At 39.1% G+C, this 13,015-nt stretch overlaps 1 protein-coding gene across 8 annotated transcripts in view; it reads right to left on the bottom strand.

Moving 5' to 3' along the window:
• FANCC (FA complementation group C) overlaps positions 1–13,015 on the bottom strand; it is an 86,262-nt gene that overhangs the window by 33,907 nt on the left and 39,340 nt on the right. For all 8 annotated transcript variants that reach the window (XR_004305707.1, XM_015849278.2, XM_015849279.2 and 5 more), the window contains 4 exons: positions 8,336–8,455; positions 7,500–7,564; positions 3,640–3,804; positions 2,654–2,810 (listed from right to left, as the gene is read on the bottom strand). Coding sequence is in view for 7 of the 8 variants with exons in the window: in XM_015849278.2 (XP_015704764.1) it covers positions 2,654–2,810; positions 3,640–3,804; positions 7,500–7,564; positions 8,336–8,455 (507 nt within the window). In the remaining variant the exon portion in view is untranslated. The remainder of the gene's footprint in view (positions 1–2,653; positions 2,811–3,639; positions 3,805–7,499; positions 7,565–8,335; positions 8,456–13,015) is intronic.

The following is a 13,015-nucleotide window of genomic DNA, read 5'->3' on the forward strand; positions in this document are numbered from 1 at the left end:
TTGCTTCAGAAAGAAAGACCTCCACCCACTCATGAAATTCTGAAGAGGCTAAAAGAATATTTGTATTTGTCACTTCTTGTTTTTGCTACTTCTAAACAGGCATACAATTTCTAATATTAATTCCAGTTAAGTCTAAGAAATCACAAACCTAGTAACTTACCTCATTAAACATGATTTAGTAGATCATCACACTACAATAATCCCCCAAATTCAAATATAAGAATATTGCATATCACTTTTGCTTTCCAAAAAAAAGTATAGTAGTTTACAACCATTTGAATAGTGTAGGTCTGATAAAGTTCATACATTATTTGTTTGCTGTTTTGAAGCATTATGTTTAGATAAATATCTCTGCTAATGTGATTATGAAATGGCCTGGTGGTTTTTCCATCTTATGATGTTCTGTAATCAAAACACTAGTTGCTTATTTGTGCTCAACAGATTTTCTTGCAAATGAAAGAAACACTGAGATCAATCAATTTGTGCATCACTTTCCCACTTTTTAATTACTGTATTAATTAAAAAAAAAAAAAAAAAAAAAAAAAAAGAGGTTACATCTTACAACTACCATAATCCAAAGGTCAAAACATGATAATTTATACTACTAAATACTTGTGTTTTTTAGGCAGGCTGTTGGATTCAAGTTGTTGACTGGTCTAACAGACAAGTATCTCCATAGAACTCTGTGCAAGTTTTACAGAACATAATTAGAATTTCAGATCACAACTTCTGGATCCAATCATTTCCCTCTTTATATCTTTGAAGCTTCTTAGTTTTTAGCTGTTAAGCCATCTCCCCCTTATACACACTCTCCCGTCAGCTACAACCAAAAAGGAATATTACCTTCTAACTGCACTCATTTTTACACCTCTTTTCATTCCATTCCTTGTCCACAGGATGTCCCCTGTAAACCAGTATTCAAAGCTGTTGCACTGGTCTTTCCTCTTTCTGAATGCTTTCTTTTCAAAGCACCTAAAGCCTCTGGAGCAGAGGCAAACACACACACTCAAAGTCTGCTAGTACAGAAGGTTCTATTCTTTTATGGGAAACTTTGTGAAAAAAATGTAAGTATTAAAATGAAATGAAATCATTAACAAACAACAAATAACCAATAATTAAAATAAATATTCTATTTCCTTTTATATTTCTTTCATTACTTTAACTTAGATTATTTTTTCTCAGCCATGTGCTGTATCATGCATTGTATTCAACTCAGAGTGAATTTAATACAGAAATAACACACAGACCTTGTATGCAAGCATTGTATTCTGGTGAAGAACCTCAGATGACACACAAAGCACTACTAAGGCCAGGCTCATTATTTTGGAAGAGGTACTGTGTCATTATATATTCTAATAAGAAATTAGATTTTTGGTGAACTGAGTAACCCGGCATTATAAAACAAACTAGCCAGCACTAATTATAGTTTAGAAAATCATAGAATCATAGAATCGTAGAATCACCAAGGTTGGAAAAGACCTAAAAGATCATCCAGTCCAGCCATTCACCTATTACCAATAGTTCCCACTAAACCATGTCCCTCAATACAACATCCAGTCTTTCCTTGAACACCCCCAGGGTCGGTGACTCCACCACCTCCCTGGGCAGTCCATTCCAGTGCCTGACCACCCTTTCTGAGAAGTAATGCCTCCTAATGTCCAGCCTGAATCTCCCCTGCCATAGCTTGAAACCATTCCCTCTGGTCCTATCACTAATGACACTAGAGAAGAGGCCAACCCCCAGCTCACTACAACCTCCCTTCTGGAAGTTATAGAGAGCTATAAGGTCTCCCTTGAGCCTCCTCTTCTCCATGCTGCACATTCCCAGCTCCTTCAGCCACTCCTCATAAGGCCTGTGCTCCAGACCCCTCACCAGCTTTGTTGCCCTCCTCTGAACATGTTCCATGGCCTCAATGTCTTTCTTGCAGTGAGGGGCCCAAAACTGGATGTAGTACTTGAGGTGCGGCCCCACCAGCGCTGAGTACAGGGGGACAATCACCTCTCTACTCCTGCTGGCAACACTGTTTCTGATGCAAGCCAGGATGCTGTTGGCCTTCTTGGCCACCTGGGCACGCTGTCAGCTCATGTTCAGCTGAGCATCAATCAATACCCCCAGGTCCATTTCCTCTACACAGTCTTCCAGCCACTCTGCCCCAAGCCTGTAGCGTCGCCTGGGGCTGTTGTCACTGAAGTGCAGGACCCGGCAAAATGTTTTATATTAAGAGCTTTGTTCAGATCTGCAAACAAAGCTAAGTGACTAAGCAGTCCACAATGAAGTAATCTACAAGGAATTTAATTGCTTAAACTGTTATACTCCCAAGGGCACAGATATTGAAGTAAAAATTCTCCCTGGAAATAGTTTGTAATTTTTAAAGACAGACAGGTACTCAGTACTAATATTGACTGGATTCTCAAGTTCTCTGATTTTCATCCCTGGATGAAGTTCGTCTCAGTAAATTTCTATTTTTTGCAACAAACTGAGAGCAAAAATGAACAAAAATCAAGATTTGCTTTTAGTAAAGCAGTTATTGCCAGATAAAGGAAGCTTTATGCCATGTCATAGACTACTTCTCTCAAAGATGCTGACATTTAAAAAACGGTCACTCAGTATGCCTGAAAGAGCAGTATCAAATGTACTATGGTGTTGTACATACCAAAAGTGAATCTTTTATGACACAAGCCACTTTTTCCAAATTATTTATCTGAAGTGATACCAGCTGGTCTAAAAGACTTAATGTAGCAGTTTCAAGGCTTGGTAAGTGACGGTGCCAGAGACTGAAGATGGCTGATTCAGAAAGGGAGATCTTCTTCCTGGTTTAGAGACAAAAATAATTGTTTCTACCACAAGAAAATAGAAGACACGCAAAAACATTCACTTTCTTTTTTTCTTTCTTTCTTTCTTCTTTTTTTATGCACACTTGGGGAAAAAAAAAAAAAAAAAAGAAGAAGGAAAAAAAAAAAGATCAACTTGCAGTAAAAGAGAAAAAATCTTGTTTACAGTACTCTATTTGGTATAAAACAACAAGGGCAAAAACTAACATGCAATCATTATCACCTAAAAATGGAACCTCTCTACACATCTTTAAAAATGGTGAACTTGGTTATGGCAGATCCCAACAAATGGAAGCAAAGGGCTTGAAGCCGTAACTCACTTGTATGCTCCAGAGAAAGCACCTACTCCATGCCCACTCTCTTACACATCCAGACTGCTTCCCAAAGTCCTGTTTACACAGAGAGTATCAGCAGCTGGCAGGTAAACAGGTAGGTCTTAGGCAATTTTACAGCCATTAGAATTCTAACTTCCACCGGAAAGCTATCCTTTTTAACTCAAAACTATCTAATAGCTTATCTAAACTGTACTTTTGTAGATAGTAAGAAATACATAAAAATACTTTGGATTTGAAAAAAAGTTTCAGTCAATATAAAAAGCTGTTATGCCACAATTTATACACCGGCAAATTAAAATTCCACTTTGGTCAACAACCTAAGCTCTGCCATTCAAATACAAAGGAGGGTGTTGTTGTTTTTATACAGGAGATGCATAGTGCATTCAGCATCCAGATCCAAAGAAAAGCCATTCAACTGAATAAATTATCTTCATTTAAAAAAAAACAAAAACCATATGGACCATATAACTTACTTTAAAAAGGCATCATTCACTGCCTCCAAGAACTCTGAGCTGAGGATTTCTTTTGATGCTCCCCCATGGTAAACAAGAAGAGTTTCCAGCAATGGAGTTAGATCAGGCAAAGTAACAAATGGGAGACAGAAAAGGGACATGGCGTTCACACGACTGACTGAAATTCTGAGGGAGAAATACAGTTACCATTTTAGAAAAGTTTAAACTTTAATTTCTATATCCATGAGGTAAAAGAAAATTAAATTAACTGCAGATTAAATACAAGAGATGGATACTGTTGACTTATCATCTTTTGCCATGAGAAGTGATTCTTTAGAATGACAAATACTGGACTGGTATTTATTCTGCAGCAGTATTTCCCAAGTTATATGTGTGAAGTTCACATGCATTTGGCATTTTTTATATCAGTCTCCTTTACAATATTCTAATTCCCTATTCAGGATTAGCAAAATAGCTGCTTACTTTATTCTTATTTTTAATTCTGGAAGAAAACCTTGCAAAGATATTTTTGCCTTCTTCTAACTGTGAAGAGGAAAAGGACCTGGGGGTGTTGGCTGATGCTCAGCTGAATGTGTGCCAACAGTGTGCCCAGGTGGCCAAGAAGGCCAACAGCATCCTGGCCTGTATAAGAAATAGTGTGGCCAGCAGGAGCAGAGAGGTAATCATCCCCCTGTACTGATAAGGCAGCACCCTGAGTATTGTGTTCAGATTTGGGCAACTCGCTACAAGAAAGATACTGAGGCTCTGGAACTGGTTCAGAGAAGGGCAATGAAACTGCTGAGGGGTCTGGAGCACAAGTCTTATGAAGAGCAGCTGAGGAGCTGTTTGGACTGGAGAAAAGGAGGCTCAGGAGAGACCTCATTGCACTCTACAACTTCCTGAGGGGAGGTTGTGATGACGAGGGGTTTGGCCTCTCCTCCCAGGCAACAAACAGAACCTGAGGAAATGTCTGCAAGTTGTACCAGAGGAAGTTTAGATTAGACATAGGGAAAAACTTTTTCTCTCAGAGAGAGGTCGGGCACTGGAATGGCCTGTCGAGGAAGGTGGCGGAGTTGCCGTCCCTGGCAGTGTTCAATAGGCATCTGGATGAGGAGCTACAAGATATGGTTTAGTGGCTTGTGGTAGCAATGGTGATGGAAGGACAGTTGGACTAGATGATCTTGTAGGTCCTTTCCAACTGTGTGATTCTTTGATTCTGCATAAGCTTCAAAATAGGTATGTTATTGGAGAATATTGTGCAGTGCAGTCCACTGTGTGCAATGAATTTCATAAAATAGATTTATGTTGGAAAGGACCTTAAAGATCACCTAGTTCCACCTCTGTTGCAGTGGGTAGGGACACCTCACAGGACTCCATCCCTTTGGGCAACAGTTCCATGAGTGGAGAATCCACAGTTTCACTGGGCAGTGTGTCACCATCCTCTGCGTGAAGAATTTCTTCCTAATGTCTAGTCTAAACCTACAGTCATTTAGTTTGAAGCCATTGTTCCTAGTTCTTTCAAGACATTTCTTGGTGTGAATTCCTCTCCAGCTTTCTTATAGGTCCTCTGAGGAAGTCTCCTCAGAGCTTTCTCCAAGCTGAACAAAACCAACTCTTTCAGATCATCTTAATAGCAGAGGAACTTCAGTCCTCTGATCATCTTTGTGGCTCTTTTCACGACTGTCTCCAACAGGTCCATATCCTTATACTGGGGTCCTATAGCTGAATGCAATACTCCAGGTGGGGCCTGACAAGAACAGAAAAGGCAGAAACTGCCTCCCTCAACCTGTTGGTCACACTTCTTCTGAAGCAACACATGACACAGTGAACTTTCTGGGCAGCAAGTACATATTGCCTACTACTTACACTCGAGGAATACCAGTGATCACTGGTCTCCATTCGGACACGTATACATTGAATTCAATACTTTAGGTACAACCATCTAGCCAGTTTCTTATACAGAGTCGCCCATCCACCAAATCCATGTTCCTCAAATTTAAAGCCAGGTAGATGGCACCAGTTATTCCTCCCTTAACCACCAATGCAGTAACCCCACTGTAGAAGGTCATAAAACTTGTCAGACATAGTTCTTCCCTAGTGAAGCCATGGTGGTTGTCACCAATCGCCTCTTTGTTTTCCGTAAGCTTTTGTATAGTTTCCAGGATGATCTGCTCCACGATCTTGCCAGGCACAGAGGTGATATTGCCTAGCTTGCAGTTGCCTGGGTCTCCCTTCTTTGCTTTATAGAAATGGAGTTTAAATTTCCCATTACTGAACTGCCATAACTTCTCACATATGACAAATAGTGGCTCAGCAACTTGATCTGTGAGTTTCCTCAGGACATACAAATATATCTCATTGCATTCTATCAACTTATGCACCTTCACATCTGTTAGGTGGTGTCCAACCTGATCTTCTATACAAAGTTCTTAATTCTCCTGGCCCATCTTTGCCTTCTGAGACTGGATGGTGTGACTAGAGCATTACAGGTGAAAATCAAGGCAAGAAAGTTTCCAGACATTGTTCATGTTGCTGAAAGAATCACTACACAGAGAAATCAAAGCATATACACCTTCAACTACAAACTACATTTGTATCTGCAAAATGAGTAAATTTTATGTTCCAAATCTACAAGTACAAATCTTGTTTCCTGGTACAAATCAGATATTCTTTGATATCTCCAACAACCTCATTAGTTTTGCAGCTTAGTCCACATTGTAAAATGTGGGTGTTTATTTTCTTCATTGAACAAAACTAAACAGTCTATATGACTGTAGTACAAATTAGAACTAAATAAATTCAGGTCACTTATTCATTTTTACAAAAACATCCAAGTGCAAGAAGGAAGTGTGGAAAATAGTCAAACAAGAAAAACAGAAGGTATGACACAATGAAGATCTTTCAAACACCTTCCTCTTTCCTCTAACTTTACAGCCTATTTGGTGTTACACAGGTAATAAAACTCATTTAATCAGTGTCAGCAGATTTGAGTCTGAAGAACAAGAGAGTACGCACGGTAAGGTCATACATTTCCTTTTTCTCTTTTTTTCTTCTGGAATACACAGAATTTACATACAGTCAGAAAGATAGATCTACCAATGTGATCTAATATTTTCTGAAATATTTACAAAAGATTATGATCATTTCAAAGCCAGTGGAGAGGAACAGTCAGGTCCAAAATAGTAGTGCTAGGTAAATTTCCTTTCAGAGACTTTGGCTTGACCTACTCTATATAAATAGCATGGACAAAGAAAGCGATTTTTCTCACTGACTACATCTACACATGTAGAAACATAATATACAATGCAGCAAGACAACTGTTAGCACTGCTTGATAATCAGGATTGCAGATCTGGCCAGAGCATGTCACAGCTTCCTTCCCCATCGCTTTCTCAGACTTTCTTCCACAGAAAGGAGGGATAAGAAGTTAGAGGGTGGAGACACTAAATGCTTGGGTTCATTTAAAACATCTGCTTGTGTAACATACTGTAGTGCCAAAGTACTATTTGGTAACAGACAAAAGACCTAATAGTAGAAGGAAAATGAGGGAGCTAATTTCAAATGAGCATGGACACATTTTGGACACATTTTCTCATTAATAACAAATGCAACATTATTCTTATTATAAAATTATAAAATTTATAACATATATATAACATTATATTTATTTATTTATTTATTTATTTATTTGGCTCAGGTAAGTTTGAATTCTTATGTGAAGCATAATTTAACAAGCTTCTTTACACTTGGAACTATCCAAATGAGCAAGTGAAGTTTCAAGCTGATGCCTAAATACTTGCATGCCTAAGACTGCAAAAAGACCCTTGCTGAACTAGTGGCTGAAATTAAAACAAATCAAAATGATATCTGGATAGCACTTACTTTCCCTGAATGTTAAGTTCATTAAATTGATTTCCTCTGAGTTCAGTTACTAATGAGGAGATGATCTGTTAAATAAAACAAAATAAAATAAATTACATAAAAAGCCCATACTCCAGATAAGCAGACATTAGTTGCATGGTTGTTTGTATCACTGATACTCTGTAGACATAAATAACTTTCCATTTTGATTCAATTATATTTTAAGTTATTGAGCCCAAGTTAAAACTGTCCAGATCACTGAATAAACCACTCAAAACATTTCTGAACATATTCTATACCTTCCACATTTGCAAACAAAGAAGCTATTTCAGATCTGTTGAGACTTGAGGCAAAACTTTCAGAGTCAGTAATTTTTAGATGTTTCATCTGATTCAGACTATTATCAGATACTATTCCCACTTTTTTAAATATATCAAACATAAAAGACACTTTTCTAAAGATTTAATGCTCATCTATTATTTTAAATGCTATGCATACAGGCAAAGAAAACATTCAGAATTTATGTTTTAATGCACAGTTATGTATATACATAATCTAAACTTCAGAGGGAAAAAATGAATGATAGTACAGACATTTTGGCCATAACACAACAGAAACAAAATATTTTATTATCCTATACTCAACCTTTGCTTCTATAATCTAATAAAAAATAATTTCTTCTCTCCAGAGATTCCTTTCATTCACTTCATTTTCTCCCTTAAAAGACTGTAAAAGTAACTGAAGTAAGAAAGACAAGCAAAGTTCAATTCATGTTCCTTGTAGCACTGACAACTCCATGTATGTGTTCATAAACTGGTGCGATTAATAACAAAGTCTCAATTGCACAAAATACTTACATTTTCAACCAAGTGACCGTAATAATCTGCTGACGTGTAGCCAAGAGCCGATATGAATGTACTGGTTTCAGCCTCGATTCTTTCCCACTTAGAAGAAGAAAGGAGATGGCAAAGTAAGCTCTGGAAGAAAGGAACAGAAGGGCAATGCAGTAAAGCTACAAGTATACTTAGGTAACTGCTTTCTAATTGCACCATGGTTTCCAGCTTCAGCGTATTTCCCATGGTGTGCATATTGGTGCAGAAGCACTTCAGCTGGGCTACTGCCTCAATACCTTCATAGAGGAGCCCTCTCTAATTCCTTTGGAACAATCTAAAAGGCTTTTCCCCGCTGGTTCCTGCAGTGACAATATTGCCAGCCCTTCTCTGTCATGCATAACTCCATCCCCTTCTCCCATCAAAACTAGTTTTAAGCTTTCCTAATCAGTTCACCCAGAACTCTTGCTCCACCTGGTCAGCTGCATCCCATGCCTGATCACAGAACCCAAAGCCATGAGTGTAGCACTAGCCATGAAGTATATCATTCACCTGGTGTGTTCACCTCCTTCTTCCCAGGAACTAGTCTTTAGCTGGGAGGACGAAGAACACTGCACTCCTGATCACATAAGCGATTTTCTGAGGGATCTGAAGTCTCCCTACTATTTCAGAGCCTCCTCATAGTAGCCTCCTGAAACCTAACTTAAAAGGGCAGGAATGGGTAGTGGTTCTCTAGTTTTAATAAACATGGTAACCTTTCACTGATATTCTAGCAAGTATCAAACCTCACTAGAGAGACTGTCCAGATTGCAAATGAGTACCTCAGTGACCCTCAGCAACAAATTCCCATTTACTAACACCCTTCACCGTTTCTGGTAGTATTTTCTGCAGGGACTCTTCAGGGCTAAAGAGAGACTCCATCTGCACTGAACAAATATAATGTTCCTGTCTCCCTTGTCTTAAGTGTTGTTGCCACCTGTCTCCTCAAGCTACCTTAGTTTTCCTTCTCTTTCAGGGACTTAGGGCAGTCGGTTTGTCCATATAACTGCACAATACTATGTATCAAGCTTTCTCTCAGATTACCATTATGACTATGACATTATGACTGGTGATTTCCCGGACCACCTGCTTGAAAAGTTTGTCAAGTTGGGCGCATTTACACTCCCATCCGCTCTCAGGCTCTAGTGAAGACTTCCAGATTCTGGAGCTTCCCTCAAACAAATGCCTGGGCTGCTCTGTTGTTCTGCTGGAGTTCTATCTGAGTGCACACATCAGCCTATGAAAGCTGTGCTCCTTCTGTCTGGGTTTCTGTCTCAGCCTGGTAGTAGCAGCAGGTGAGCAATTTTTGTTTCAGTAGGAGGTATCAGAATGAGTTGTATTCTATGTGTGAAATAATAACATGAGAGAAGATCAGCAAAAGCACACCAGAGGTACAAGAAAAAATCATTATTAAAACAATACAAAATAAACAAAAAACAAAAAAACAAGAAAGCACTTAGGGCATATTATTTATTATACTTTTGTATAGGATTGTTTTAGAACCTTGCCGACTAATGTTAAATGTCTAAATACTGTTATCTTTCAGTGTTAATGTTTTTTCGGGAATAGTTTGAGCTAGGAAAAATTGCAGTTCTACCGCCACCTACTGACTTTTGTGAAACTAAAGAAGTCAGCACTGTAGGATCACATTTTCAGAAGCACCTCAGAAGTAATGTCTGCATTTTTTAACAAAAGAACATTAAAATGGGGATTTTCAAAAAGTACATATTTCTAAATACGATTAAAACTTCTAAAATCTATTAAGTTGCACAATCTCCAAACAAGTCTTGATTAATTTATTCATATGCAACTGTGAGTTGTATTATTTTCAGTTGTAACTCAAGTTAGACTGTTTTCAAAACACTAACAAGGGTTCAGTCAAGTAGGTCCCACAAAGCTGTATTTCTTGTTTGTTTGTTTTGCATGCCTTTGGTTTGTTCTCCACATCTTCCTTTTCTATGCACTTCACTACATCCCTGATGAGATTCTGTAGGTTAGTTGTTGTTTCTTTTTTAATGTATCAAACCTCTGAATAGCCAGAATGAGGCAAAGAAAGCAGGGGCAAAGAGACACTGTACTCAATATGAAAAGATCTATTTGATATGTAAAAGAAACTTATGTACTAAAAGATGAAAAACATTAAAAATTCAATTCCATGTCTTAGATACTTCATTTTACAGGTTGTGTTGCCAGTGCAAAGCCGGGGAGATACCTATGTGCAACTAAGATAAGAAACTTGGAAATAATAAAGCATTTATTTTTATTTAGTTGGGTTTAAATGCTTTCTTTGATGCAAAATATGTCTTAGTTACAGCAGGGATGGAGCTGTTTTCTTCAGAGCATCTGGTATGATGCTATGTTTTGGTCCTGGGACAAAACAATGTTGATGGCACACTGCTTTTTACAGTTGCTGCCAAGCAGTGTTGCACAGAGCCAAGGCCATTCACAGTGAAGAGCCCAAGGAGCTGGGAGTAAACAGAATGAGGACAGATGACTCAAACTGGCCAAATGGATATTCCTTACCATATGATGTCAAACGAAAGGAGTTTTGAAGGAGGTGGGAGTTCACTGCTTCCACTGTTTGGGGGCAATCTGGACATTGGTCAGGGGGTGGTGAGCAATTGCTTGTGCATCACTTGTTACGTACATTCATATATATATAAATATGTATAAATACATATTTATGTAGTCGTAAGTATTACCCTTTTCCTTTTCTCTATCTTAGTAAATAATTTTATCTCAACCCACAAGTTCTTTTTGTTTTTTCCTGATTCTCTTCCCATCCCACTTGGAAGGGAGAGTAGCACATGAATGACTGGTGCTCACCCATCTGCTGGGTTAAATCACAACAAACGTCCAGAAAATTCTCCTCTCCAGAAAATGTAGCTTATTTAAAACACTTAACTCTGCTTATACATAATGATTCTATTACAACTATATGTCTCATTAGCATAGACAGGTATGAAAGGAAGCAAATGTTCACAAACATATAACAAAGAACCTTGCCTTCCTCCTATAAATTGGAGCAAGACAACTGTATCAGGGTTTCTCCCACTCAGAAGGTGGTCCAGCTCAGGTGCTTTTACACGAATGCATGCAGCATGGGTAACAAACAGGAGGAGCTGTAGGCCACTGTGTGGTCAAAAAACTATGATATAGTTGCCATCATGGAAATATGGTGGGACGACTCACATAGCTGAAGCACTGTGATGGATGGCTACCAACTTTTCAAATGAGATAGGCAAGGCAGGAAAGGTGATGATGTGGCCCTCTATGTTAAGAAAGAATGTGAATGTATGGAAATTAATGACAGTGATGATGGGGGTTGAGAGCTTATGGGTCAGAATAAAAGCAAAGGCCAACAAGACTCACATTATTGTGGGAGTCTGCTACAGGCTACCCAACCAGGATGAAAAGGTGGACACAATACATTATAGACAGTTGGATAAGGTCTCAAGGTCTCCACCCCTTATTCTCGTGAGGGCCTTCAACTTCCTAAAGATCTGCTGGAATTCTAATGCAGGAGAAAGTGAACAGACCCAGAGGTTCCTAGAGTGTGTGAAAGACAACTTCCTGACACAGCCTGTAAAGGAGCCAACAAGGGAAAGGAAAATCCTGGACATGCTGTTTGTTAACAGAGAATGTCTTGTGGAGAGTGTAAAGGTTGGATGCCGTCTGAAGCAAAGTTATCACAAAATGATAGACTTTTTGATCCTTGTTGAACCACAGAGGGGAGTCAGCAGAACTGCCACCTTTGACTTCTGCAGGGCAGACGAGGGGGCAAACTACTTATAAGAATTACAAATACACAGTGAAGCTGTGCAGGGAGAAAATTAGAAAAAAAACAAAATCCAGCTAGAACTGAACTTGGCCAGTAAGGTGAGAGACAACAATTATTTCCATAAATACATCAACAGTAAGAAGAGGGCTAGGGAGAATCTCCATCCCTTGCTGGATGCAGAGGGCAACACAGTGATCAAGGATCAGGATAAGGCTGAGGTACTTATTGCCTCCTTTGTCTCATTCTTTAATAGTAAGTCAGGGAGGGCTGGCTACACAGCCTCTTGCACTGGTAGATAGGGATCGGAAACAGAATAGGCCCTGAATAATCCATGATGAGATGTTTTTGGACCTGCTCTGAAAGCTGGACACCCACAAGTCCAGAGAGCCAGATGGATTGCACCATATAGTGCTGAAGGAGTTGACGGATGTGGCTGACAAGCCACTCTCCATCATCTTTAGACAGTCCTGAATAACCGAGGATGTACCAGTGGACTGGAGACTGGCAAAAGTGACATCTTCAAAAAGGGCCAGAAGGATGATCCTGGTAGCTACAGACCTATCAGTCTCACCTCAGTGCCAGGGAAGGTTATGGAACTGATAATCTCAGGAGCTATCATAGATAAGCTAAAGTCAACCAAGGGATCTGGCCCAGTCAGCATGGGTATATGGAAGATCCTGCTTGACAAACTTAGTATTCTATGACAACATGATTCACTTAGTGGATGAAGGTAAGGCTGTCTACCTGGCCTATGACACTACCCCACAACATCCTTGTGAAGAAGCTGTCTGCTTCTCAGAACCATGGGATTGCTCTGTTGGAAAAGACCTTAAAGACCATCTAGTCCAGCCAGAACCTAATCATATTACCTTAGCTCTTAACAACCC

The sequence above is a fragment of the Coturnix japonica genome, chromosome Z (assembly GCF_001577835.2).
Source record: "Coturnix japonica isolate 7356 chromosome Z, Coturnix japonica 2.1, whole genome shotgun sequence".
Classification (NCBI taxonomy): Eukaryota; Metazoa; Chordata; class Aves; order Galliformes; family Phasianidae; genus Coturnix; species Coturnix japonica.